This window comes from Chlorocebus sabaeus, chromosome 20 (genome assembly GCF_047675955.1).
Source record: "Chlorocebus sabaeus isolate Y175 chromosome 20, mChlSab1.0.hap1, whole genome shotgun sequence".
NCBI lineage: Eukaryota > Metazoa > Chordata > Mammalia > Primates > Cercopithecidae > Chlorocebus > Chlorocebus sabaeus.
This window is the reverse complement of record NC_132923.1, coordinates 116825428-116852954: the sequence shown is the minus strand read 5'-3', so window position 1 is coordinate 116852954 and position 27527 is coordinate 116825428. Positions and strand designations below refer to the sequence as shown.

Sequence of the window (27527 nt, the reverse complement as noted above, 5' to 3'; positions counted from 1 at the left end):
CCCACGACCCCTGATGTTTCTTCTGGTTAACTTTTCATCCTCAGACCCCACCCTGCTCCTTGGCTATGAATTCCCGCTTTTTCTTATTGTATCTGCTGTTGAGTCCAGTCTCTCTTCCCCACTGCGGAACCCACTGCCATGGCCCAACACCTGTCCCTATGGCCCCTTTGAACAAAGCCTGCCTTACTGTGCTTCATGCTTCAGCAAGTGTCACTGAGTGATGTTTTATCTTTAACATCTTTCAGATGGGGAAAAAGAGGCCTTTGGGCTAATTTCCTTTTGGATGCATGGGGAAGGCCGATTCTCCTATCTGGTATGTAAACCCCCAAGTCAGGCAGGCCAGAGCACCCAGGGGTGGGGACTGTACCAACTGGCTGTGGGCAGGGCTGTGGGGGTGGGAGGAGGAGTTGGAGCCTCCTTTTTCTAGGGCATGTGTCACCTGCCTCCTGCCCAGGGGCATTGCCCCGGCACTCCCCTGCCAGTGTGCGAGGCAGCCTGAAGCTGGAGCCTGCTCCCCGCAGCCTCTGGAGCGTATCTCAGACCTTTCAAGACCTATGTTGCTGGCCCCCCAGAACCCGGAACATGGCAGATGGGGCGCAGGCCAACCCCAAAGCGTTCAAAAAGAAGGTGCTGGATAGATGCTCCTCTGGGTGGAGGGACCCACGCTTCCGAGCCTCCTGTCCTTCAAGAACCCCCAGGTAGGTGCCTGCTACCCTGAGATGGAATCCCCCAGGGAGAGGCAGGGACAGGGGTCAGGCACTGGTTCCTAGAATTCCTTTCTCCTGAGAGTCTGCGTGGCGGGCTGAGATGGTCACTACTTTTCCAGCACTAAATGGGGATCATTTAGTCAACCCTTACGTGGCATTCATGTGGCCCAGGGAGAGTGAGGCCACAACCCTCATGTGGCCCAGGGAGGCTGAGGCCACACATTTTGGAAGCGGTGCTGGGACCAGAATCCAGGGACCTAAGACTCCTGGCTTTGGGTTCAAGACCCAGCTGCTAGGCTGGGTCACATGACTTCCATCCAGAACTCCCTAGTGTGTGCATGGGAGGTCCGGCCTGAGACAGTGGACTTCCTGTCCTGGAGGCTGATGTGTAGAGGGGGTTCCTGCCAGAGTGGGGGGCAAGGAGGTGCTCGTGCCTCCCGGCTCTGCCATCTGGGGTGTGCTCCTCCAGGAGGGGCTGGGCAGGTGCTGATGACAGCACTAGGAGCAGCAACTAGGACATCCAGGGACATCATTGATGACACCTGTCATGAGGCTCAGGAAGGGAGCAGCAGGTCCAGCACTGCCAGGGGTGAAGGGGATGGACTCAAGCTCCGGGTTTTGTCCTCCCTCAGGTCTAGCCTGGGTATGAAGAAGTTCTTTGCTGTGGCCATCCTTGCCAGCAGTGGTGAGTAAAGACTCCAGGGGGCTCCTCCTTCTCTCCCGCTCCTGGCCTGTCTCCCATGACCTTGGGCGCCTGAGTTATGGTTCCACTGACCAGCCTAAGTTCCTTCCTCTCTCTGGGTCTTTGCTTCCTGGCTCAGCCCAGCAGGCTGCACCCAATTCTGGGGTTGTTTACCCCTCCAGCCACCTGTAAACAGGCTTTTATGAGCCCCAGGGGGCAGGGTGCAGGGCTGAGCAAGTATCATAAAATGCTGGTGTTGGCTGGGCATTTATGTACCTGACTGTGTATTAGTGTGTGTCCATCAGACAGGAGTTAATGATTTTGTGTGCAGACAGACGCAGGTATCTATGTGTGTGTAGGTGTGCCCGAGCACTTGATGATGTCTATGTGTGCAACATGCATCTATAAAGTATGGGACACTGTAGGCACCTGAGTGCAAGCCCGTTTGTGTCTCTTTGTGTAAGCGTGTGTTAATTGGGGTGTGTGTCTCCAGAGCGTGCTTACGGATGTAGGGTGCACAGATCTGCAGAAGGGTGTGTGTGTGTGTGTGTGTGTAGGATGGGTGTCTGTGTACTGCAGAGTGGTGGGAGGTCAGGGGCTTCTTTCTGGGGGTGGTACGCAGGGTATCATTGCTCTGGGCAGCCCCCCCATAGGATTGTTGTGTGAGGCTCTTGACACAAATCTGACCCTGCCACTCGTCCCAGCATCATTCATGTGGCAGGTGTCCCAGTTCCATGGACCATTGGCTGGGCGTCTCGCTGGCCTTTCATGCAGCCCGTTAAACCTCACCAGAACACAGCCTGGCTTGAGGAAAAGAAATAAATGCCAAAAACCAAAATAAAGTTCCACGTGAGAGAGGGCTGGCTGCATTCAGGCAAAGTGACCTGTTATTGAGAAGATGACTGCTTGAGTTCAGCCCAAGCCACTGGTTAGGGGCAGAGCCTTCAACTCCACTGAATGCGGACTTGGATTCCTTCGCTGGGACAGTCAGTGTGGATGTGGCCTTGGGCCGGGCCCCTGACTCTCCCCTGGATGCGTTGTGTATGTGAGTGCATCTGTAATGCACGAGGGTGTGAGTGTGCAAGTGTGTGTGTGTATCACGCACGTGTGTGTGTGTATCCGGTATGTGTGTGTGTATCAGGTGTGTGTGTATCAGGTACGTGTGTGTATCAGGTACGTGTGTGTGTATCAGGAACGTGTGTGTGTGTATCAGGTGTGTGTGGGTGAGTGTAGGTGAGTTTGAGGTGTCTGGGGGTGAGTGTGTGTGCAAGTGTATGTGGTGTGTAGAGGAGAGTGTGAGGTGGGCAGGTGTGTGAATGTGTGTGAGATGGGTGTGTGTGTGTCTGTGTGTGTGTGTGTGCACCCTCTGCATGACTGCGTAGGCTTCTTGCTCTTCTTCTCTTGCCACATGGGAGTTGCTGGTCAGGGGGTCCCGGGGACTGGAGGTGCCCCCTCCCCCGGGGTAACATTTACAAGGCCAGGGGTGGATAGGGAGGAGGCCAGGGCCTCACAGTGGTTAGGTCCCTCCTTAAGGCGCTGTGTGGGCCAGGCACTCTACACACCTTCGTGATCACACTTCAACCTCCAAGGTACCCTGCAAGGAGGGCATCATTATCCCCATCCTCTGCTTTGGGAATTGCAATCTGAGAGGTTGCTGGTATGTGCCAAGCCTCAAGCAGGGCACTGGCCTGCCTGATCTCTCATGGTTGAGATTGTTACTCCCATGTTACAGATGGGAGAACAGAGCCCCAGGGAGTCCCAGCGGGCCTTGGTTATTGGCCTAGGTCTGTCTGACTCCAGAGTCAATGCTCTTCCCACTAAGACACATTGAGGTGGTGAGTTCCCTGTCGTTAGAGATGTCGGATACCATGTCTCTGGAAGCAAGCAAGAGTGGCCTTTGGGATTCCCCTGAGCCACCAGTTTCTGAAACTGTTGACTTTCCCCTCTCCCAGTACATTTCCTCATTCAGGCTGGGGAGCAGGGTGGGGACACGGAGAGAGCAGCAGGAAGGGTGCCAAGCTAGGCCCCTCACGCTGACTGCAGCTGGAATGGCTGGGGTGGGGGAAGCAGGCAGAGCTGCGCTGCGCTGTGGTTAGCTTCCCAGCTCCAGGGCACACAAACCCAAGGCAGTCTGGGCTCTGCCCCTTCCAGCCTGTGGGACCTGGGCAAGCCTGCACCTTTCTGAGCCTTAGTTTCCTCACCCATAAAATGGTGATAGATTGGGTCTCCTGCTGGTGCATGTAGGGCAGCTTCCCCCAGCTAAGGACTGTAGGTGCCAGACTGGGCGTGTGGACCCAGTGCTGCATCCAGGAGGATGTGCAGAGGCAGCGCAGGCGATTCAGAGAGCCACTGCACGGGCATAGACCGCAAGACAGAGAGAAGCAGTGACAAGGGGAGAATGTGTCCTGGGGTGGGCTGGCCTGGCAGGTGCCATGAAGCTGATTTCACTGGTGCAGGGAGTGTCCTTGCACTATTTCTCCCTCTGTATGTGTGTGGGGAGAGTGTTTTCCTTCGTCCTACCCCCAGCCAGTATCAGCCTGTACTACAAAGGCTTTTCTGTTTCTTCATTAACGACCAGAGCACCGAATTGTCTCTGGATTGATCCTGAGATGCACCAGCCCCGGGATCATGGTGGCGACTCTGAGGCCTCCAGGAGGGCAGAGGCAGGAGGCAGAGGCCAGGAAGGGACCCAGAATCAACCCCCTGAGCTTGCTAACAGCATGTGGTCTTTGCGAAGCCTCCTCCAGCATACCAGGCGCTTGGGCATCCCCCTTGAGAAGTGTGTACAGCCAAGTGGCAGAGGGTGTGGGTGCAAAACCCTCACTGCCTGAGTCCAGATTCTGTCTCCACTGCTTTCTGACAATAGGACCTAGAGCAAGTTACGAAATGCACTGGGCCTCAGTCTTCTCATCGACATAGTGGGATAACAAGAGCGTGCATAGGGTTGCAGTGCGCACTCAATGGGTTCATGCACGGAAGGAGCTTGGGACAGTACCTGGCACAGAGCAAGCCCCCAGCAAGGATGACCTGCATTGTTTTCTTGGGGTTGCAGGGCTTACTGCTGGGATGTGGGTGCACACCATGCATGGTACCTTGTAGATTTCTTTCCTCCTGCTTAGCTGCTCACCCTTCTTGCCCCAGCTTCCTCTCCTGCTTTCTCCTTCCTTCTCCTACCTACCCTAGGTATTGAGAGGATGGTCAGTCCAGACTCTCAGGATGAGAGAGGATGGGAGCAGCCAGCCACGGGGCAGAGGCTCAGAGCACCCCCCTGGTTCTCTTGCAGTTCTGTCCACAGCCCACAGCAGCCTGCTCAACCTCAGGGCCATGGTGGAGGCCGTCACAGGGAGGAACGCCATCCTGTCCTTCGTGGGTTACGGTTGCTACTGTGGGCTGGGGGGCCGTGGCCAGCCCAAGGATGAGGTGGACTGGTAGGTACCAGACCTGGGCTCCTGTCAGGGGCCAAATGAGGACAGCTGAAGGTCAGACTGAACTTGCCCTCTATCCCTGAGAGGGGGAGACCTTCTTTCCCCAAGGGATCCGGCTTCTTTGATGAGTTGGGGACCGGAGCCTGGTCTTTGACTATGTTCTTTCCAAACTGTCTTGGGCGCTTTCTGTTGTCCATCTCCAAGGTCACGGGCTTGGAAGTGTTTCAGCCCCTCCTCTCTCTAGGAAGGGACTTTTGACTATGGTAGAGCAGTCATACAGCTGACACCCCACAAAGGCAAGGACTGTGACCCCTGCCTGCCTCAGGCTGGAGGCTCTGGAAGACAGGACCGTGCCTCCTCCATCAGTCTGGGAGCTCCCAGCAGCCATGGTTTGTCTTCTCTTCCTATCTGCCCAACAGCAGCCAGCACCAAGTTTGTATCACACAAAGCTTAATAAATGCATGTTGACTAGCTGACTTCACTCCCCTAGAGTTGAGGGACAGCCACACTGCCCGTGCTTCTTGTCCCCCATCCTACTAGTCCCTGTTGACAACTCCAGACCTTTGTCCCTCCCTGGCCATGAGGCACTGCCAGGGGTAGCCTCTGCCTACAGTCGATGCTCCTCCAACCTTGACGTAAACCCAGGCAGCCCCTGAACCCTCCTACAGCTGCAGCCAGGGCTCTGCGGGAAAGCTGGGAGCCCTGTGGATAGAACAAAGACACAGGGGAGAATGTGTCCTGGGGTAGGCAGGCCTGGCAGGTGCCACAAAGCTGAAGCTGTGAGGATCGGAACCTGGGGTACCGGCCCCAGCTCTGCTTGGCTGTGTGACCTCAGACAAGTAACTGTCCCTCTCTGGGCTTCAGTTAGAACATTTGACCTGTGAGAGACTGGAAGAGATGATCAGAGGTTTCTGCTGGTGGGAGATGGGCCAGCCCGGCCATGCCTGTCCACTCACCTCTGCCGCTCCCTAGGTGCTGCCACGCCCACGACTGCTGCTACCAGAAACTCTTTGACCAGGGCTGTCACCCCTATGTGGACCACTATGATCACACCATTGAGAACAACACTGAGATAGTCTGCAGTGAGTTCCTCCCCTGTCACCTGGGCCCCTGGAGAAGGGAGTGGCTGGTTCCACCATGCTGTGCTGGGATGGTGGACAGGCTTGCCAGATTAAATAAAGGCTGCCAGCTGGGTGCAGAGACTCACGCCTGTAATTCCAGCACTTTGGGAGGCCGAGGTGAGTGGATCACTTGAGGTCAGGAGTTCGAGACCAGCCTGGCTAACATGATGAAAACCCGTCTCTACTGAAAACACAAAAATTAGCCGGGCGTGGTGGCGCACACCTGTAATCACAGCTGCTGGAGAGGCTGAGACATGAGAATCACTTCGAACCTGGGAGGCAGAGGTTGCAGTGAGCCAAGATCGCACACTACTGCACTCCCGCCTGGGCAACAGAGTGAGACTCTGCCTCAAAAAAAAGAAAAAAGAAAGAAATACAGGCTGCCTAGTGAAACTCATTTCTTAGATATACAATAAAAATGTTTTAATATTAAATACGTCCTAAATATTGCATGGGACATATTGATACTCAAAACTAAATGCTAGTATAAAATTAATTAATATTTATAGAAAATGAAATGTTTAGGACATACTTCTACTAACACATGTACTTTTTTTTTTTCTTTTTTCTTTTTTTTTTTTTTTTTTTGAGTAGGAGTCTCGCTATGTCACCAGGCTAGAGTGCAGTGGCGCGATCTCAGCTCACCGCAACCTCTGCCTCCGAGGTTCAAGTGATTCTCCTGCCTCAGCCTCCCAAGTAGCTGGGACTACAGGTGCACGCCACCATGCCCAGCTAATTTTTGTACTTTTAGGAGAGACAGGGTTTCACCATGTTGGCTAGGATGGTCTTGATTTCTTGACTTTGTGATCCACCTGCCTCGGCTTCCCAAAGTACTGGGATTACAGGTGTGAGCCACCGCGTCCAGCCAAACATGTACTATTTACCTGAAATTTTAATTAATTAATTAATTAAAACAGGGTCTTGCTCTGTTGCCCAGGCTGGAGTACAGTGGTGCCATTGTAGCTCACTGCAGCCTTGACCTCCAGGGCTAAAGTGATCCTCCTGTCTCAGTCTCCCGAGTAGCTGGGATTACAGGCAAGTGCCACCACGCACAGTTGATTTTTGTGTTTTTTGCGGAGATGGGGTCTCACTATGTTGCCCAGGCTGGTCTTGAACTCCTGGCCTCCAGCAATCCTCCCACCTCTGCCTCCCAAAGAGTCCGCTGGGATTATGGGTATGAGCCACCAGCCAGCCCAGCCTGAAATTGAAATTTAACCAGGCATCCTGTGTTTTGATTTTGGTTTTGCTTTTTTTGCTAAATCTAAAACTGACCAGCCTAGCTGTGGCTCGAGAACATCTCCCTGAGGTGCTCTGAGGCTCCAGTCCTGGAATTGGCATCCCAGTTCTCCTGTCTCCCAAATTCTGAGTGATTCTGATTCAGTGGTGTGGGTGGGGCCCCGGAATTTGGCTTTCAGCCAGCTCCCCAGATGGTTCTGAGGCTGCAGCTCTGCAGGGAAGCTCTGAGGCACGCTGGCCTGGGAGTCGGGGGACCTGGGTTTGAACTCTGGTTCTGTCGCCATCTCTTCGCTCCGTGTAGCCCTGGGCAGGTCCTTCCCCACCTGGTCTCAGTTTCCTCACTCATGGCTCCATTGAGAGGTTTGGATCAGAGCGGACTCTTTCTCTTCTGGTTCTGTCACTCGGACCCCACCAGCAGAGGTGGCTCCATCCCAGGACGCCCAGTGTTTCTAGGGATCCAAGGTATTAGCACCTGGCCTGGTGTGTTCCCTCATTTACCATGAACTTGCTGTGGCTATTTCCCAACTGAGACATGTAGGTAAGCGCAAGTGGCATCCAGGTAGCAGTGCCCAGTTTTCCCTGCCCTGCTCCACTCTGTGCCCCTCTCTGAGGCAGGACTCCCCCCTGGCCCAGCCTGTGAGCAGCCACTGGGCCTTCTTTGCCCCCATGTCTTCACCTGGTACTACCAGTTGTTGCTTATTAATAGCTCACGAGCAATGCTGGCTTTGCAAAGACACTCACATCTCCTGTCATCTGGGAAGGAGTCTAGTGGAGACTGGGGTGCAATTTGGGACCCCTTGGGAGCCCAGATCTCTGTGGTCCTCATGTTCTGCTGTTCAAACATGAGGTGGAGGGGCTGGCCTGAGACAGCAGATGCCCCCCTATTAAAGCAGCTGGAGGAGACAGATTCTCCCCCCACCACCACCCACCAGGGGTAATGGACTAACCTAAAGCAGTGACTTTCATGCTGGGTTTGGGGGATCCCTGGGACCATTGGAGCCAGAGGCCTTGAGAGGTGATAGCCACACAGTTCCTGAGAGATTCAGCTGGTACTTTAGTGTATTTTATCATTAAGCAACTTCTTCTGGGGCTGTCTGATGCACCAGCCTTCTTTACACAGTTTCATTTAAGAGACAGGATTTTGTTGGTAGAAAGTATGAAAAGTTTGCAGACTGATCAAGCTAATTGGAGGTTCTCAAAGGGTCGTCCCTGAACCAGCAACAGCAGCAGCTGCAGCACCCAGGAAATTGTTAGAAATGCCAATTATCAGGCCCCACCCAGACCTACTGAATCTGACATTTAGGGGTGAGGTCCAGCAGTCTTAGTTGGAGCAAACCCTCCAGCTGATTCTATTGTGCACCTGAGGGTGTTTCCTGAAATCTACTAATTATAACAACAGCACAGGGACAAACAACAGTAGCATCTGCCCTGGATTAGGCATGTGCTAGGCTCTTAGGCATTGACTAAGCTTTTGACAAGTGTTTTCCCCACTCATTTCTTACCAATAACTCCATCTTTTCTTTTTTTAAGACAAAGTTTGGCTCTTGTTGCCCAGGCTGGAGTGCAGTGGCATAATCTCGGCTTACTGCAACCTCGGCCTCCAGGGTTCAAGCGATTCTCCTGCCTCAGTCTCCCTCAGCTGGGATTACAGGCGTCCACCACCATGCCTGGCTAATTTTTCTATTTTTAGTAGAGATGGGGTTTCACCATGTTGGCCAGGCTGGTCTCGAACTCCTGACCTCAGGCGATCCGCCTGCCTGGGCTTCCCAAAGTGCTGGGATTATGGGCGTGAGCCAGTATGCCCGGCAATAACTCCCTCTTCAGTGGGCTTTCTTTGAATCTGTGATTGAAGGGAAGAGGTCTGGGATGGCAGGAAGTAACGGGCCTGGGGGTGTGGGAGGTGCTTTAGTTCTGTGGGTGACTTAGGTAAACCCATCCCCCTTTCTGGGGCTCAGTTTCCCCAGTTATGCAATAACTGTGTTGGGCTTCAGTGCTTCCCTAATTTTACTATGCACCAGAGTCACCTAGAGAGCTTGTTACAACACAGACTGCTGGGCCCCAGCCCAGAGCTGCTGACCTTGCAGGTGGAGGGTGGGGCCCGTGAGTGGTGCTGGTCCTGCCACCCAGGGAACACATTCCAAGGACCACTGGGTTCTCCAAGTCTGTGTGCTTCCCCTCCCCAGCAGTGGTCCTGGGGGAGCCACTGCCCCTTCCATCCACAGCCTTTGCCGCCCCCATCCCCCTACAGGTGACCTCAACAAGACAGAGTGTGACAAGCAGACATGCGTGTGTGACAAGAATGTGGTTCTGTGCCTCATGAACCAGATGTACCGAGAGGAGTACCGCGGCTTCCTCAATGTCTACTGCCAGGGCCCCACGCCCAGCTGCAGCATCTATGAACCACCCCCTGAGGAGGTCACCTAGAGTCACCAATCCCCGGCGCCCCCCACCCCTCCCTAGAGCCTCTGAGGTCTGAGAGAGAAGAGCGGGCGGAGGGGACCAGATGAGGAGCAGGGAGGGTAGGAGCCAGGCTGGGAGCCCAAAGGTTGCTGGCTGCCTCCCCCTGGAGCTCTCCAGCCAGGGCTCAGCCCCCAGAGGACTCAGGAAGGCCTGGGTCTTGACTCCCCCAGCCCAACCCAGCCCCAAGCATGGGTGCATCCTGCCGCTGGTTCTGGACTGGGTGGGAGGCATGGAGCTTGTAGGAGTCTCTCCTGAGGGTGGCTGGGAAGACCCGAGAGAGAGGAGGAGGGGCCTCTGAGTGGGGCCTCTGTTGCTGGAGCCAGCTTGACTCCCCGGAGCCTTCGAGAGTCTGAGCTGCCAGCCCAGGTCCAGAGATAAGTGCATCCTCGGCCCAAGATCACAGGAAGGCAGATTGCTGGTCACGAAACCTGGCTTCCGGGAGCCCCTCAGCTGATCCCACAGGATGGCCCGGGGTGGTGGCTACTTTGGGCTTGAGGCTCTCTAGAGCCCCACTCACAGAGCAGGTGCCCCACCCCAGCCCTCACTGAGGTGGCCATGAGTCCAGTTCAGACCCTAGGGGATGTGCAGTGCTGAGCGTCCCAGCCCCGAAGTCCAGCCTCTGAGCAGGCTCCTGGGCACTGACAGAGCCACACACCCAGGTACACCTTACAGGCTAATATGGGGACACACAAAAATGTGGCCTCCAAAACCTGCAAGTCTTCTCTGTGCCCCCCATCGACCCATGCATGTCACCCAACCCTGCCCTGCCACACCACGTGGGTCTGAGGAGCGCCTTTACCCCCGCCCTCTGGGTCCCTGACAGACACTGCCCTCCTGGCCTGCACCTGGAACAGCAGCCAAAACAATGGAGGGGGACCCACACCCTCTCTCCCTGGGCTGTGGGCAGGCGTCACAAGTCCAATTGGTGGGGAAGAGGCTGAGGGCTGAGACCCACCTCAGTGAAGAGGAAAACATAAGCAGGGAGAGCATCAAGGCGGGAGGCTGCCTGGAAATTTCTAGAAGAGGGTCAAGGTAGGAGGCTACGTGGAAGCTTCTAGAAGGCAGTAAGGAACAGGATGGTGAAGGAGAGGGGAGAAGATGGGAGCATGGAGAGACAAGGTGAGTGACAGCCGCCAGCAGGGAGGGGCCTCCAGGCAGCACAGAGGAGCTGGGGGGCAGGGCCTTATGACGCTGGGTTCCTGTGTGGGGCGTGCAGCTGGGGCTGAAGTAGAGGGGACGGCCTTGCGGCCCCCAGCACTGTTGTTTCTCCAGGTGCACCATAACCTCCTCCTTACCTGCCCGAACCTCAACTCAGGGTCAGCGGCCTCCATGGAGCCAGCCCCACCTGCCTAAGGACCACTGAGGCCATCCTCCGCCTGGACTCAACAGCCGCCAGCAAGTTTGCCTGGCAGTGTCCCTGGGGTACCATTGTCACTGGGGAGGGAGAGCCAGGAAGGGTGGAGAAGGAGGCAGAAGGGGCACGTATGAAAAAGAGGACAGGAAGCCTCACCAGAGGCGGTTTCCAGAGCCCCAGTCTTGGAGACAAGGACACTGCCACCCAATGCCACAGTCAGTGTGGGAGGGGCCCACGTCCCCCACCCCCCACGCCACACCGCTGCCTCCTGCTGGCCATGGTCCTCTGGCTGGGAGGAATGCGGGTTCCCAGCTGTACCCCTCCCCCCCGCACACACACCCTCCCGTGTCCCACAGAAAGTCTAGGCCAGGATCTGGCGATGGGATTCTGCTGCCCAGGGGTCCTGCCCGCCCTCACTCACCCCAGGTGCTTCGGATGCTGCAGGTCCCAGAGAATCTCCACAGGACTTGGCTTCCCCTGCTCAAATGAATAAAGACCTCCTACCTCAACTCCCCATGGCTGGGCCCTCCTTGGCCAGGCGTCAAGGGAGGGCACGGTGACTCCCCCTGCTTCTCCAGCTCTGGGAAAGGTGGGTTCCCATGCCCAGTAGCTGGAATGACACCATCTCCCTCCTGCCCCCAGCCTGGGGGTGAGAAGTGGTGCCCAGGCCATGGACCCTAGGCCCCATGGTCCAGCAGTGGGACGATGACCGTGGTATGATGATAATGACAGGGCTAAGAACTTTTCAGGCACAGATCTCTGCAATACTCTCTCCACCCATTTCTGTTGAATAACTGAGGCCCAGAGAGTTCAAGTCACACAGGTCACAAGTGATGGGGCTGGGCTCTGGGCTCTGAGTCCTATGTGTTGGACTTTTTTTTTTTTTGAGACAGAGTCTCACCATATTGTCCAGGCTGGAGTGCAGTGGCACGATCTCGGCTCACTGCAACCTCCACCTCCTGGATTCAAGCGATTCTCCTGCCTCAGTCTCCCGAGTAGCTGGGATTACAGGCGTGCGCCACCACGCCCAGCTAATTTTTGTATTTTTATTAGAGACAGCGTTTCACCATGTTGGCCAGGCTGGTGTCGAACTCCTGACCTCAAGTGATCCGCCCGCCTCAGCCTCCCAAAGTGCTGGAATTACAGGTGTGAGCCACCACTCCTGGCTGCCTCTGACTTTTAACCCCTGCTCCTTGCAGCTCCTGAATGATGATTTGGGCACCTGGGGCAGTGGTAGGAGAGACCAAGGTCCTGATGCTGGCCCATCCGGTTCTCCTTCCAGCTCTGCCCCTGACATCTGTCCAGCCTTGGTGGGCCCATCTGTGAAATGGGACTACATTTCTGCAGTGAAGAGTCCCAGGCTTGTTGTGACAACCACTGAGACAGCGGGGAAGAAAGGGCTTGTGAGCTGAGTGGGGTGGGGAGGGGAAAGCGGGCAGGAGATTATTATCGTCAAGATCATTAGTATGGAGGCTGGATATTTCTTCACAGTGAAAGGGAGTGACAGTGGGACCATGAGGGTCCCGCAGGGCAGCTGGGTCCTGGTCCCTTCCCGGCTCAGGCTCCTTCCTGTATGGGCATCGGTTGCCTCCCCCGCAGCGACCACGGCGGCTGTTTCTCATGCTCTCTAAAGCCATGGGCTTCCCCGGGGACATCAGCTGGGGACATCAGTGGGTACCCCTGTGTTATATGGGGAAGCTTTCACACACGACCCTGCAAGAAGAGGGATTCCTCAGCTCAATATTTTAAGTTTGAAAATCCCTGGACAAGCTCACCCGCGGATTCGTTCACTCAGCGGCCCTGCATGAGAGTGCCCTGGGTGCCAGCTGTGGTGCTGGGCTTCCAGCCCCTGCCCCCTCGGGGAGTCTGCAGCCCAAGTGGGAGGCAGACGCTGAGCTCCGAACCTTGACACGTGGTGCTGAGTGGTGTGACCGGGAGCACACGGGTGAGAGAACCCAGGTCTGTGTGGCAGTCCCAAAGGTGCCAAAAGGGGATGGGTGCAGCTGGGATGGTGCAGCTGGGGTCTCCCTGGCGTGGAGAGGAGTAGCAGGGTGTCACATTTTGTGAGGAGAGGCCCCTTCTTCTACCGCCTGGGGATCTCTTCCCCTGGGGACCAATGAAGACTCCATCCGGGGACTGAAGTCTTCCACGCTAAAGCGTAAGGAGGGGTCTGTCCGTGCTCCTCTCTGTCCTGGGGCTGCCATCTCTGCCCAGACCTAGTTCCGCCTACCCCCTCGGGAGACCCATGCCCCTTCAGGCCCCTTTCCCCTTTCCTCGGACCTGTGGGGCGTCGCTGACAGGTTTTCCAGAACGTGGGCGACACCTAGTGGACATCACGGGTCACAACCGGCGCTCCGCTCCACCCCTCCCACCCCTGCCGCCCCTCTGCCCTGGACCCAGAGTGGAATTCTGTTGAGGGCCTGCCCCAGGCCCACAGTGCCCAGGAGAGCACAGGAAGCCATCAGTGTGGCCGCCACCATCCTCTCATTGTTGTCATCACCGCCTCTCAAGAAGTGCTGCCCTTAAAGCAAACAGCACAGGCTGGGTGGCACCCTGGCCCTGTCCCTCGCGGGGGGAGGGTAGATGTGGCAAGTCGCTTCACCCCTCCCAGCCTCAGTTTCCCCTTCTGTAAAATGTGGTTGATAATGAAGCACACCCCATAGGGTTTGAGGATGACATGAGGTCAGGGATGAGGATGCCCCTAGCACAAGGCCTGGCATGAAGAAGGGAAATTGTCTAGAGCAGGTGACTGATGCCCTGGGCAAAAGACCCTCAGGCAGGGGTGGCAGACGGCGGCAGGTAGAAGAAGTTGTTGCTAATGGAAGTGGACTGCCTGTGACATTCTTCCCCAAACAGAAAATTGGCAGAAGCAAAGCTGCTATTTAGCAAGAAAATCTGGCTCCCTGCCTGTGAGTGTGAGGGGGAAAGGGAGTGGGTGGGAGGAGGAGGAGGAGAGGATGCAGAAGGGAAGGGTCTGTGGACCCTTGCTGTCCCTAAGCCACAGCCAGGCACCCGGGGCCTTGACTGACCCTGCCCCCAGCTGGGCCTAGGAGCCGACACTTCCTCAGCCCAGCCCTGACTATGAATGCAGAGAGGCAGCCGTTCCTCCAGAGGTTGGCATGGTAACACTAGCTGTTGGCTTCCCCAGTTGTGACTTTCTAACAAGCAGCTGATGCTACCAACTGTGACAACAAGGAAAGTTCTGGAGAAAAACACCAAGGCTCCTAGCAACAGGAGACAGGGGTGCAGTTTTTTTTTTTTTTTTTAAAGACATATTGGGCCAGGCACAGTGGCTCACGCCTGTAATCCCAGCACTTTGGGAGGCCGAGGCGGGCGGATCACCAGGTCAGGAGATCGAGACCATCCTGGCTAATACAGTGAAACCCCGTCTCTACTAAACAAAATACCAAAAAAAAAAAAAAAAAAAAATTAGCTGGTCGTAGTGGTGGGTGCCTGTAGTCCCAGCTACTTGGGAGGCTGAGGTAGGAGAATGGTGTGAACCCAGGAGGCAGAGCTTGCAGTGAGCTGAGATCGTGCCACTGCACTCCAGCCTGGGTGACAGAGTGAGATTCCATCTCAAAAAAAAAAAAAAAAAAAGATGTATTGCCCTGCCAACGTCAACCCCTCTAAAACACCCATGCTCTGCCCAGGAAGGGGGTCTGGGATCTCAAGATGTCAGGGCCCAAGTAAGAAAAGCAGAGCACATCAATCACTGTGCCAAGAGTTTTGCGTGTGTCCTCTCATTTAACCCTCTCAGCAGCCCTAGGAGGTGGGTGAGGAGAGAGGCCATTTCTCTTACTGTCTCCTGTCTCTGAAGAGAAAGAGGAAGTAAAAGTTGAAAAACAACAAGAATGAAGTCAGTGGCAAGACCAGCCAGTGTCACTGATGACCAGGCCTGAGGTTAAAAGATTAACCCCCTTCTCTCACCACATGTGCTCTCAATCTATCACGACCCTTTCACGTGGAACCTCTTAGAGTTGTAAACCCTTAAAAGGGCCAGGAACTCTCTCTTCGGGGAGCTCGGTTCTTGAGACATGAGTCTGCCAAAGCTCCTGGCCAAATAAAGCCAAATCTTTCCTTAACCTGGTGTCTGAGGGGTTTTGTCCGTGGCTCGTCTTGCTACATTTCTTGGTTCCCTGACTGGGAAATGAGGTAATTGACAGACAGTTGAGGCAGTCCCTTAGGCAGCTTAGGCCTGCCCTGCAAAGTATCCCTGTGGGGGGCTCTGGCCAGCTTGGGCTACATGGATCCTGAGAGTGCTCCCCGGTAAGCATTTGCCCCAGTGGAACGCCTTGTCAGAGCGGTGCACAGCAGGCCCCCGCGGAGGATCAATGCAGTGGTTGAAAACCGGGAAGGAGCTGGCACTTGGAATCTGGACAACTGGAATACAGTAGGACCGGTCCTGGGAATTTCCCCACTCCATTTGAGTGGAAGCGTGGCCTGATCACCCACGGTGTGCCCTTATCGGCACTTTGGTCTTAGCATTGATTTTGATTTGGCTTGACTTGTTTGCAAAAAGGAAAGTGAAAGTGAGTGCTTGAGTTTGAGACGGGCGAGACTGGAGTGACCCCTTTACCCTTTCCTTCTTGTGGTGTGAGTGTTGTCTTGTCTTGGGAGGAAGATGGGTGGAACGCAAAGTAAGCCCACTCCACTAGGAACTACGTTGAAAAATTTCAAGGAAGGATTTAGTGGAGACTATGGAGTTAACTGTGACACCGGGAAAACTTAGAACTTTGTGTGAGATAGACTGGCAGGCATTAGAAGTGGGTTGGCCATCAGAAGGAAGCCTAGACAGGTCCCTTGTTTCAGTGGTGTGGCACAAGGTAACTGGTAAAAAGGTAACTAGACCAGTTTCCATACATAGACACTTGGTTACAGCTGGTTTTAGACCTCCCACAGTGGTGAAGAGGACAGGCAGTAGTAGTACTAGTGGCAAAGGGACAGACAGCCAAGGAAGAATCCCACTCCACGCGCCCAGGGGAATCGGCTCCTAAAGTCCTGTCCAACCCAACATCAGAGGATTCACGGCAAGAAACGGCACCAGTGGCCTCCCCCTTTTACCAAGAAGGAAGGCCTTCCACTCCTGAGCCCACTGTGCCCGAACTTCCACAAGGCCTATATACCCCGAGGCCATCCAGAGTGGAAAAGAAAGGATGCGAGCTCTCGGGAGAAATGCCTCCCTTGGCAGCCTGTTTGAGGCCTAGAACTGGGATACAGATGCCCCTGAGAGAGCAACGGTATACTGGGGTAGACAAGGACGGGCATATGGTGGAAAGGCGTGCCTTTGTGTACCAGCTCTTCACCTCTACCGATCTCCTCAATAGGAAAAACAATGCCCCATCCTATACCGAAAAGCCTCAAGCTCTACTTGATTTGCTCTAAACTATTATCCAGACCCACAACCCCACCTGGGGTGATTGCCACCAGTTGCTCATGTACCTCTTTTTTTTTTTTTTTTTTTTTTTTGAGATGGAGTCTCGCTCTGTTGCCCAGGCTGTAGTGCAGTGGCCGGATCTCAGCTCACTGCAAGCTCCGCCTCCCGGGTTTACACCATTCTCCTGCCTCAGCCTCCCAAGTAGCTGGGACTACAGGCGCCCGCCACCACGCCTAGCTAGTTTTTTGTATTTTTTACTAGAGACGGGGTTTCACTGTGTTAGCCAAGATGGTCTTGATCTCCTGACCTCGTGATCCGCCCGTCTCGGCCTCCCAAAGGGCTGGGATTACAGGCTTGAGCCACCGCGCCCGGCCGTTCATGTACCTCTTTAACACAGATGAAAGGAGGAGAGTGCTCCAAGCAGCAACTAAGTGGCTGGAAGAACATGTTCCTGCTGATTACCAAAACCCTCAAGACTACGTGAGGATCCAACTACCAGGTACAGACCCCCAGTGGGACCCAGATGAAAGACAGGGTATGCAAAGCCTGAACCTGTACAGGGAAGCCCTTCTGGAAAGGTTAAAGAAGGGAGCTCAGAAGGCCACAAATGTTAACAAAGTCTCTGAGATCATTCAAGAGAAAGATGAGAGCCGGACACAATTCTACAAGAGACTATGTGAGGCCTGTCGTATGTATACTCCCTTTGATCCTGATAGCCCTGAAAATCAGCGCATGATTAACACGGCTTTAGTCAAACTACAGAAGACATGAGAAGAAAATTGCAGAAACAGGCTGGGTTTGCAGGCATGAATACATCACAGTTATTGGAGATAGCTAACCAGGTGTTTCTAAATAGAGATGCAGTAAGCCGCAGAGAGAACCACAGGCAGCAAACGCCAAGCCCGGCAAAACACCAACCTGCTAGTGGCAGCTATTAGAGGAGTCCCCCACAAAGAGGCAAGAGAAGGGGGGCCCCAGGAAAAATACCCAATCTGGCCGTCCACACTTGCAGCATAACTAGTGTGCTTTACTATAATGAAATAGGACATTGGAAGGACAAGGGCCCCCAGTTGAAAAGGAAACAAGGTGACTCCGAGCAGAGGGTCTCAGACAAGGATGAAAGAGCCTTCTTCAATCTGGCAGAAGGGTTACTGGACAGAGGGGGACCCGGCTCATGTGTCCCAAAAGAGTCCATGGTCAGGATGACAGTCGGGGGCAAGAACATTGAGTTTCTAGTTGATACTGGTGCTGAACATTCCGTAGTGACCACCCTGGTTGCCCTCTTATCCAAAAAGACTATTGATATAATTGGAGCCATAGGGGTTTCGGCAAAGCAAGCTCTCTGTTTGCCCCAGACCTGTACCATAGGGGGGTATGAAGTGACTCACCAGTTCCTGTACATGCCTGACTGCCCCTTGCCTTTGCTAGGAAGGGGCCTACTTAGCAAACTGAGAGCCGCCATCTATTTCACAAAGCACGGCTCTTTACAGCTAAAGTTATGTGGAACGGGAATCATCATCGCCCTTACAGGTTCTCAGTAGGAGGAATGGAGACTCTTCTTAACTGAGCCAGGCCAAGGGATAGGACCAGCTCTGGCTAAGTGGTGGCCAAGGGTGTGAGCGGAAGACAACACTCCAGAGTTGGCAATCAACCAGGCCCCCGTACTCATAGAAGTTAAGCCTGAGGCCCAGCCAGTCAGGCAAAAATAGTACCCGGTCCCCAGAGAAGCTCTGTATCCAGGTCCATCCTCAAGTGCCTGAGGGCCTTTGGAATTATAGTCCCATGTCGGTCTCCATGGAACACTCCCCTCCTGCCTGTTCCCAAGCCAGGGACCAAGGCCTACAGGCCAGTACAGGACTTGCACTTGGTCAATCAAGCTACAGTGACTTTACACCCAACAGTACTTAACCTGTACACATTGCTGGGGTTGCTGCCAGCTGAGGACAGCTGGTTCACCTGCCTGGACCTGAAGGACACTTTCTTTAGCATCAGACTAGCCCCTGAGAGCCAGAAACTGTTTGCCTTTTAGTGGGAAGATCTGGGGTCAGGTGTTACCACTCAGTACCCTTGGATCTGGCTTCCCCAAGGGTTCAAGAACCCCCCCCCCCAACATCTTCGGGGAGGCCCTGGCTCGAGACCTGCAAAAGTTTCCCACCAGGGACCTAGGCTGCGTGTTGCTCCAGTATGTCGATGACCTCCTGCCGGGACACCCCACAGCGGTCGGGTGCGCCAAGAGAATGGATACCCTGCTCTGGCACCTGGAGTACTATGGGTATAAGGTGTCCAAAAAGAAAGCTCAGATCTGTTGACAGCAGGTATGTTACTTGGGATTTACTCTCTGACAGGGGGAGTGCAGTCTGGGATCAGAGAGAAAGCAGGTCATTTGCAACCTGCTGGAGCCTAAGACCAGAAGGCAGGTGAGAGAATTCTTAGGAGCTGTGGGGTTCTGCGGTTATGGATCCCAAACTTTGCAGTACTGGCCAAACCTCTGTGCGAGGTCACAAAGGGCGGTAACAAAGAACCTTTCGAATGGGAGTCCCAATAGCAATGAGCTTGTCATGAGTTAAAAGAGAAGCTCATGTCAGCTCCAGCCCTGGGGCTACCTGACCTGACGAAGCCATTAACACTGTATGTGTCAGAGAGAGAAAAGATGGCGGTTGGAGTTTTAACCCAGATGGTGGGGCCCTGGCCAAGACTGGTAGCTTACCTGTCCACACAGCTAGATGGAGTTTCTAAAGGTTAGCCCCCATGTTTGAGGGCCTTGGCAGCAACTTCCCCGCTAGCACAAGCGGATAAACTAACTCTTGGGCAAAACCTGAACATAAAGGCCCCCCATGCTGTGGTGATCACTTTAATGAATACCAAAGGACATCATTGGCTAAAGAATGCTAGACTAACTAGGTACCAAAGCTTGCTCTGTGAAAATCCCCACATAACCATTGAAGTTTGCAACACCTTGAACTCTGCCACCTTACTCCCTGTATCAGAGAGCCCAGTTGAACATAACTGTGTAGAGGTGTTGGACACAGTTTATTCTAGCAGGCCTGACCTCTGAGACTATCCTTGGACATCAGTAGACTGGGAACTGTATGTGGACAGGAGCAGCTTTGTCAACCCACAAGGAGAGAGGTGTGCGGGATATGCAGTGGTAACCCTGGACGCCGCTGTCATTGAAGCCAAATGGTTGCCCCGGGGTACTTCAGCCCAGAAGGCCGAACTCATTGCTTTAATTCGGGCCTTATAGCTAAGTGAAGGTAAGACTGTAAATATATATACTGTCTCTCAGTATGCCTTCTTAACCCTCCAAGTGCATGGGGTGTTATGTAAAGAAAAAGGCCTGTTGAACTCTGGGGGAAAACACATAAAGTATCAGCAAGAGATCCTGCAATTATTAGAGGCAGAGCAGTACGGAAGCCCGTGCTCTCTGCACTGCAGAGGACACCAGCGAGCTTCTACCTTGATTGCCTCGGGGAACTCCCAAGCTGACTTAGAGGCTCGAAAAGCAGCATCCATCCCGTACTGGGCATCAGTCACAGCCCCCCTGCTCCCTCAGGCACCTGACCTTGTACCTACTTATTCTAAAGAAGAGAAGGACTTTCTCCAGGCAGAGGGAGGGCAGGTGGTAGAAGAGGGATGCATCTGGTTATTGGACAGAAGAATAGCCGTGCCACAACTGCTAGGAGCCACAGTTGTGTTGGCTGTGCATGAGACCACCCACTTAGGCCAAGAGTCACTTGAAAAGTTGTTGGGCCAGTACTTCTACATCTCATATCTGTCAGCCCTTGCCAAAACAGTGGTGCAGCAGTGTGTCACCTGCCAGCAGCACAATGCTAGGCAAGGTCCAACCGTTCCGCCCAGCATACAAGCTTATGGAGCAGCCCCCTTTGAAGATCTCCAAGTAGACTTCACCGAGATGCCCAAATGTGGCGGTAACAAGTATTTGCTAGTTCTAGTGTGTGCATACTCTGGGTGGGTAGAGGCCTATTCAACACGAACTGGGAAAGCTCGTGAAGGAACCCGTGTGCTTCTCCGAGATCTTATCCCTAGGTTTAGACTGCCCTTACGAATCAGCTCGGACAACGGGCCGGCGTTTGTAGCTGACTTGGTACAGAAGACAGCAAAGGTATTGGGGATCACATGGAGACTACATACCACTTACCGACGACAGAGTTCCGGAAAGGTGGAACGGATGAATCGGACTATCAAAAATAGTTTAGGGAAAGTGTGTCAAGAAACAGGATTAAAGTTGGTATAAGCTCTCCCTATGATATTGTTTAAGATTAGATGTACCCCTTCTAAAAGAACAGGATATTCCCCTTATGAAATATTATGTCATAGGCCCCTCCATACTACGGGGACTCCCGGGCACTCCTCAAGAGCTAGGTGAAATTGAGTTACAGCGACAGCTACAGGTTTGAGGGAAAATTACACAAACAATTTCAGCCTGGGTAAATGAGAGGTGCCCTGTTAGCTTATTCTCCCCAGTTCACCCTTTCTCCCCAGGTGATCGGGTATGGATCAAGGATTAGAACATAGCCTCCTTGCAGCCATAGTGGAAAGGACCCCAGACCATCATTTTGACCACTCCCACAGCTGTAAAAGTAGAAGGAATCCCAGCCTGGATCCACCACAGCCATTTAAAACCTGTAGCATCTGAGACCTGGGAGGTGAGACCAAGCCTGGACAACCCATGCAAGGTGACTTTGAAGAAGATGACAAGCCCTGCTCCAGTCACACCCAGAAATTGACTAGTCAGCACATGGCCGAAGCATGAGGAAACTCATTGTTGGACTCATTTTCCTTAAATTTTGGACTTGTACAGTAAGGACTTCAATTGACCTTCCTCAGACTGAGACAGGGCAAAAAGTTAAAATAGTCCTTTTGTTTAAAAGGGACTTGTGTGTATAATGCCACCCAGTACAAAGTATGCAGCCCAGGAAGTGACCAGCCTGATGTGTGCTATAACCCATTAGAACTACTTGATCCCTGTTGGAAAACACGACAGTATGCAACTCTAGGAATCAATGGAACTGGACTGGCAGGAAGACCTGGGTAGTGAAGATGAGAGTGAGAACTCTCACTAGTGAGTGAGGTTCTCAAAGGGGGGAATGAGGAGAGAAGCCATTTCTCTTACTGTCTCCTGTCTCTGAAGAGGAGGAGGAAGTAAAAGTTGAAAAACAACAGAAGTGAAGTCAGTGGCAAGACTAGCCGGTGCCACTGATGACCAGGCCTGAGGTTAGAAGATTAACCCCCCACTCTAACCACATGTGCTCTCAATCTATCACGACTCTTTCACGTGGAACCCCTTAGAGTTGTAAGTTAAAAGGGCCAGGAACTCTGTCTTTGGGGAGCTTGGTTCTTGAGACAAGAGTCTGCTGAAGCTCCCAGCCATTGAGATGAGAGTCTGCCAAAGCTCCTGGCCGAATAAAGCCAAATCCTTCCTTAACCCGGTGTCTGAGGGGTTTTGTCGGCGGCTCATCCTGCTGCGGTGGGGACTATTCATAGCTTTGCTTCTGCAGGGAGGAAACTGAGGCCCAGATGAGCCAAGTAAATGACTCAAGGTCTTGCAACAAACACAGGGTTTGAACTCCAACTCCAGAGCTTGAGACTCAGAGGGCATCAGATCCAACTTCCTCATTTTGAGAAAGTGGGTGGGAAGTAAGACATCAGGAATCAGAAGACAGGGGTTCACATTCCAGCCCTGCTGGGCACTAGCTGGTGACCCGCAACAAGTCACCAGTCCCCTCCCCTGGTCCCCAGTTTTCATCAGATGAATAAGGAGGAGGGCAGAGAGGATGGGCAACCCTGGTGGGAGAGGGCAGGATTGAATAGGGTGGTCAGCATAAGCCTCATCAAGAAGGTGCGATTCCAGTCCAGACTTGAAGGGGTGGCACTGTAAAGACAGCCCAGTGGGAGCCACCGAGGGTCTGAGCAGAGAGTGCCAGGCTCGGTCACTGCTGGCTGACTGCTGTGTGAGGAAGAGACGGAGGGGCCGAGTGTGGGTGCAGAGAGAATGACATAGAGCAGCTGCAGTGACCCAGGCACCAGTGATGGTGGCTCCCACCCAAGAAGATGGCAGTGAAAGTCATAAGAAGTGGCCAGCTTCTAGGTTTTTCCCCCTCTCTTTTTTCCATGTAAACATTTGATGGAAACATTTTATAAATACAGAATCTAGATGCATTTTGTAGGTAGTGCCAACAGATTGGGTGTGGGATGCAGAATATGAGAATTCATCACCCAGGTTATTGGGCTGCAGGGACCAATGATGAAGAGCCCTCGGCGGAGATGGGTGAGGCAGGTGGACAAGGAGCTTGCATAGACATATGCTGCTTTTCCCCAACCCTCAACCTGGGAGGCTCTGCATGGCCCCACCAGCCCTCCTAAGTCCTCCTCATCAAGTCTCAGATTGGATGTCAGACCCCCAGCAGTCCTCAGGAAACCTTCCCTCACCCTCCAGGAGGTGGGCATTGTTCCCCAAGCCCACCCCAATCCCAGCACCCCCAGCCTGTTCTGCAATCCCCTGCTTACGTGTTTTCCCTTTGGTCTGAGAGCTCCGTGGAGTCTGGTGCAGAGGGCCTGGCTTGGAGTAGGTCTTCAGTAACATGTGCTTATGGAATGGATGATTTCCTTTTGAGGACAGCAGGCTTTCCCAGCGAGAGTCTGTACATCCCTCTACCCTCCCACCTCAGCTCTCCGAGAATCAGGGCATCAGTGCCAAACAAATGGGGCTTGCATACCATCAAGGGCCCATCATTTCTATCTTATAGGTTTGGGGGATGGAAGAGAGGAGGGAGTGAAAAAGATGGCCTGGGGCCAGGCGCAGTGGCTCCTGCCTGTAATCCCAGCGCTTTGGGAGGCTGAGGTGGGTGGATCAATTGAGGTTAGGAGTTCCAGACCAGCCTGGCCAACATGACGAAACGCTGTCTCTACTAAAAATACAAAAATTAGCCAGGCGTGGTGGTGGGCGCCTGTAATCCCAGCTACTTGGGAGGCTGAGGCAGGAGAATCGCTTGAACCCGGGAGGCAGAGGTTGCAGTGAGCCGTGATCATTCCACTGCCCTCCATCCTGGAAGGCAGAGCGAGACTCTGTCTCAAAACATTTTTTGAAAAAGATGGCCTGTATCTCACATGGGAACCCTGTCCCCCACGCTAAGCCTGGCCCTCGCCCCTCTTCCTCCACTGTGTCAGTCAGCCAGGCACCTTCACAGTCTGGAGCTGGTCTCTGTGGTGGTCAGGATCCCCGAGGTGGGGGGGGTGCCTGCTGGCTTGGGCCTGGCCATCTTGGTTCCATGCCCACCTTTCTACAGCTGCTTCCCTCATGGTCGGCTTAACAATCTCCCTGATGTTCATAAACCTCACGCTGCCCATCTGCAGTTGCAATTTCCACCCATGTGTGTGTGTGGGAGAAGAGCAGGCCAGTCACCCACATGATAGTACAAGCTGAGCCAGCCAAAGTGCAGGAGCCGGGGCCCCCAGACCCTCCGCTGACCCTCCCCATCTGGTGTCCTTTTCTGTCGTCACATCTGTCCGTTTTTCAATCCAGATCTTGTGTCTGAATTCCTACAAGCTGGTACCACTCTCAGCATTCTCCCCAGGAGTTTTAGACCTGATTTGTGTTTGTTTTCTTTAAATCTCTGAATCCCGACTGCCTGGCACTGTGCCTGGCACATAGTAAATGCTCCATAAATGTGTGTTGCCTGAACAAGCAAACGATTACAGCTGTGTATTCTCCATTATTCCATGAACTTGACTTCCTTCCGCACCTTCAAGGTAAGGAACAAAGGCCATGTCCACGACATTTCCATGACCTCCAAGTCCAGCTCAGGGCTGAGAACCCATCACTCTCAGTGAATAAGGGAATGAGGATCAATTACACCAGTTAGTTATGGCTACCTAACAAACCATACCAAAACCCAGTGACTTAGAAGAGCAGCCTTTATTTAGCTCACAATTCTGCACGCTGGCAGTTTAGCCTGGGCTCAGCTGGACAGTTGTTTTGGTCTCAGCCAGGTTCCCTCATGCATTTGTAGTCAGCTACAAGCTGAGTCTCACTGAGCTCTCTCTCACGTGTCTGAAATCAGCTGAGACAACTGATCCAGGTGGGCTGTCATCCTCCAGCAGGCTAGCCCAGGCTTTTTCACAGGGTGGGGGCAGCTATCCTAAGAGAGAGTAGACGTGCCCTAGACCTCCTGAGGCCCAGCTCAAAACTGGTAAACCATCCCTCCCACAACATTCTGTTGACCGAACTAACCCACAAGACCAGTTCAGATTCTCAGGGTGGGGAAAACAGATTCTGCCTCTTGATAAGAAAAGCTAAGAATGACATCATAAAAAGTAAGGACACAGGGAGGCAAGGAAAGTGGTGGCTTTGTTCCCAGCTAGAGCTGGGTGTGGGCCTGGCGCTCAAGTCTGCTCCGCGTCCTGGTTTGCAGTTGGGGTGAAGAGAGAGTTTGGGGTAGATCCTGGGGCCTCTCCCCTCTTGGAAACCCTGGGATGTGGGGTCGGGTGCATCCCTATCCCGTCCCTTTGTTTTACTACATCATAGCACTTACTACAGTCTAATGTGTCTCTTACTTCTATATTCACGCATTTGTAGTCCTCCCCGCTCCACAGAATGCCAGCTCCTTCAGGGCAGGGATCTCGTCTTTCCCATTTCTGCTCTCCAGTCCTCCGATGCTGAGGAGTCCCCTTGGTCAGAATGCTGAATGGTGAGCTGCCCTGCAGGAGACATTTTGTCCTCCCTCCAAGGGGAAGAACAGGGGCCTGTCGGGGATGATCTGAGAAGGCTTCCCGGAAGAGCAACACTAGAGCAGATGCTGGATGACGAGGAGGACCCTGTGGTGTCCCTAGCACCGGGGCTTACGTCTGCCACACCTGGGCCGGCTGGAGAACTGCTTGAAGTTTTTCTCATAGGTAGGCAGGCTCTCTTTGAAGCAGTGCACAGATTGCTTGTCACATTCACAGGCCTTCAGCCCGCAGTGGCAGCCGGCACCAGGACCAAGGGTGCATCCACCTGCAGAGACACAGAGGGTCACTGGGGGCTCCCAGCCCAGCCCCAGGGTTTGGTTCCAAGACTGGGGAGAGCAGGGAGCTCACTGCAAGGGGCCAAGAGTTGAGGACAGAAAGGAAAGCCACTGAAAGGGATACATGTATGCATGTGTGTGCATATGCATTTGTGTGCATGTGTGCGTGTGTATGCTCGTGTGTGCATGTGTCTGTGTATGTGTGTGTGCGTGTGCATGTGTGTGTTTAGGGCTCTCAGCCACAGCTTCCCTGCATCCCCAAGCCCTTTCCTGATCACATCTGAGCATCCCATGAGTGCTGCAGTGAGGAGAAGCCTAGAAGGAAGCAGGAGGAGGGGGGTGTGGGATGCATGGAGGGGCCCTGAGTGAGTTCACCCGGGCAGTGCACAGGCCAGGGTGACAGAGCATTTTCCCAGAGCTCATCTCCTATTTCCAGCTGCCTGCTTGACATCTCACTTGGATGTCTTAGGCATCTCCAACTTGAGGCATTCACAAGGGAACCCCTGACATCCTAGTGCTCCCTCTGCCTGTGGGCCCGTGATTCACCCACATTCTCAGGAAACCAGGAGTCGACCTCGCTGCTCCTGCTCCTTCCACATTTCACATCCGGTCTGCCAGCAGTTCCCGCTAATCTTCTCTGTGTTTAAAATAGCCCATGCTCTGCCCTGTTCTCTCCATCTCTTTGGCCACTGCCCAAATCCCTGTCATCAACAGCTCTTCCTCCTTCATGCAACGAAATAAGCAGGGACCATCTCAAACTGTAACCTGAGTTACGTTCACTCTCTGGCTTACAGCCCCAGTGTGGTTTCCTATTCGGGAAAGACAGGTTGACTCCTCCCGTGGCCTCCATGGCCAGGCACACTTGCCGGGATGCCACCCTCACCAGCCTCTCCACCCTCATCACCCTCCCCCTCCACTCTCCCAGCCTCCCTGCTCTGGGCACACCAGGCTGTTTCATGTCACAGGTCTTGCTCTGCCTTGTTCCTGGGCCTTTGGACTTGCTGTTGCTTTTGACTAAAATGCTTCTCCCAAGGATCTGCAAGCGGTGGGATCCCTGCCACTGTTTGAGGCTTGGTCACATTTCACCTCCTCAGAGAGGCGCTTCCTGACTGCCTGAACTAAAGCTCTCTCTGGCCACGCCCTCCATACCCGTTTGTCTCACTCACTGTGCTTTTTACTGAACTTCTCTTATTGGTTTCCTGGCTTATGCCTGCCTCCCCTCAAAGAAGCATAAACTGTGTGCTGCTGGGACCTCATCTGGCTCATCACAATGTCCCCAGCATCCAGAACAGATGCTGCACAAAGCAGATGCTCAATAGAAACCATGAATGAAGAATAAGAGAAGAAATGAATGAAGCCTCTATGGACCTTTGGGGTTGAGTGTCTGCACTTTGGCCAAGTCACCACTAGATGGGGACGTTTTATTTACCTACTAATCAGAGCTGTAGCACTGTGTGCATGTGCGTGCAGGTATGTGTCCATCTGTGCATGTGCGTGTATGTGCGTGCGTGTGCATGTGTTGTGTGCATGTATGTGTGTATATGTGTGCGTGTGTGTTTAGGGCTCTCAGGTACAGCTTCCTCTACCCAGATAACTCCACCCTAGTCTGCTCTCAGGATTGGCAGTGAGGAGGGGAGGCCACCAGACGCCCTGGTTTGTGACCTTGGGCAAGTTAGCTTCAGGTTCCTCGTCTATGAAATGCTGCTAAAACCTAATCATTTCAGAAACACATGACAGTGTCCCATTCCTGGGGTGGTGGTGAGGATCGCTGGTGTCTACCAACGAGTGGTCTGCATGTGCCTGGCACAAAGAAGGTGCCCTATGGGTGCTTGCTGCTATTCTCAGGGTGATGCACTCCAGCTTCACATGGAGAAAAAGCAGCGCCCTGTGGAGCCGGCCGAGCTGGCTGCAGTCAGTCTGTTTGCTACTCTCCCTCTGCAAAGTCTGCGTCCTGCAGAAGCCGTCCTCCCACGCCTCCCTGGAACTTCTCACATTGTGCCAACACCGCCGAGCTTCCTGTCCCCTCTGCTCGCCCGCAGGAAATCTGCCAGGGATGTTCACTCCTCTGGCTCTCCGGTTTTGCGGCTCTCGCTGCTCCCACTGTTGTAGCGCCTGGGTGCCCTCTGCCCTCCCACTCCCCCTCCG

At 53.8% G+C, this 27527-nt stretch overlaps 2 protein-coding genes across 2 annotated transcripts in view; one reads left to right on the top strand and one right to left on the bottom strand.

The window, feature by feature from the left end:
- Positions 1-244: 244 nt before the first annotated feature.
- On the top strand, positions 245-11557 carry PLA2G2F (phospholipase A2 group IIF). Its single transcript, XM_007980224.3, has 6 exons — positions 245-313; positions 573-698; positions 1340-1392; positions 4673-4817; positions 5787-5896; positions 9420-11557. Exons 2-6 carry the CDS (start codon positions 583-585, stop codon positions 9593-9595), a joined length of 600 nt encoding a protein of 199 aa, XP_007978415.2. The 5' UTR covers positions 245-313; positions 573-582; the 3' UTR covers positions 9596-11557.
- Positions 11558-24280: 12723 nt separating this feature from the next.
- The window catches only part of PLA2G2C (phospholipase A2 group IIC), a 23866-nt gene continuing 20619 nt past the window's right edge, over positions 24281-27527 (bottom strand). Inside the window, exon 5 of the mRNA XM_073007748.1 lies at positions 24281-25372. Coding sequence (XP_072863849.1) covers positions 25206-25372 — 167 coding nt within the window. The 3' untranslated portion in view covers positions 24281-25205. The remainder of the gene's footprint in view (positions 25373-27527) is intronic.

What these genes read in the sequence shown, in the direction of transcription:
- PLA2G2F (XM_007980224.3), top strand. Translation starts at nt 583, where the DNA reads ATGGCAGATGGGGCGCAGGCCAACCCCAAAGCGTTCAAAAAGAAGGTG. An exon ending in GGCCATCCTTGCCAGCAGTG is followed by an intron (nt 1,393 to 4,672) that starts GTGAGTAAAGAC and finishes GTTCTCTTGCAG; the next exon opens with TTCTGTCCACAGCCCACAGC. An exon ending in CCCAAGGATGAGGTGGACTG is followed by an intron (nt 4,818 to 5,786) that starts GTAGGTACCAGA and finishes GCCGCTCCCTAG; the next exon opens with GTGCTGCCACGCCCACGACT.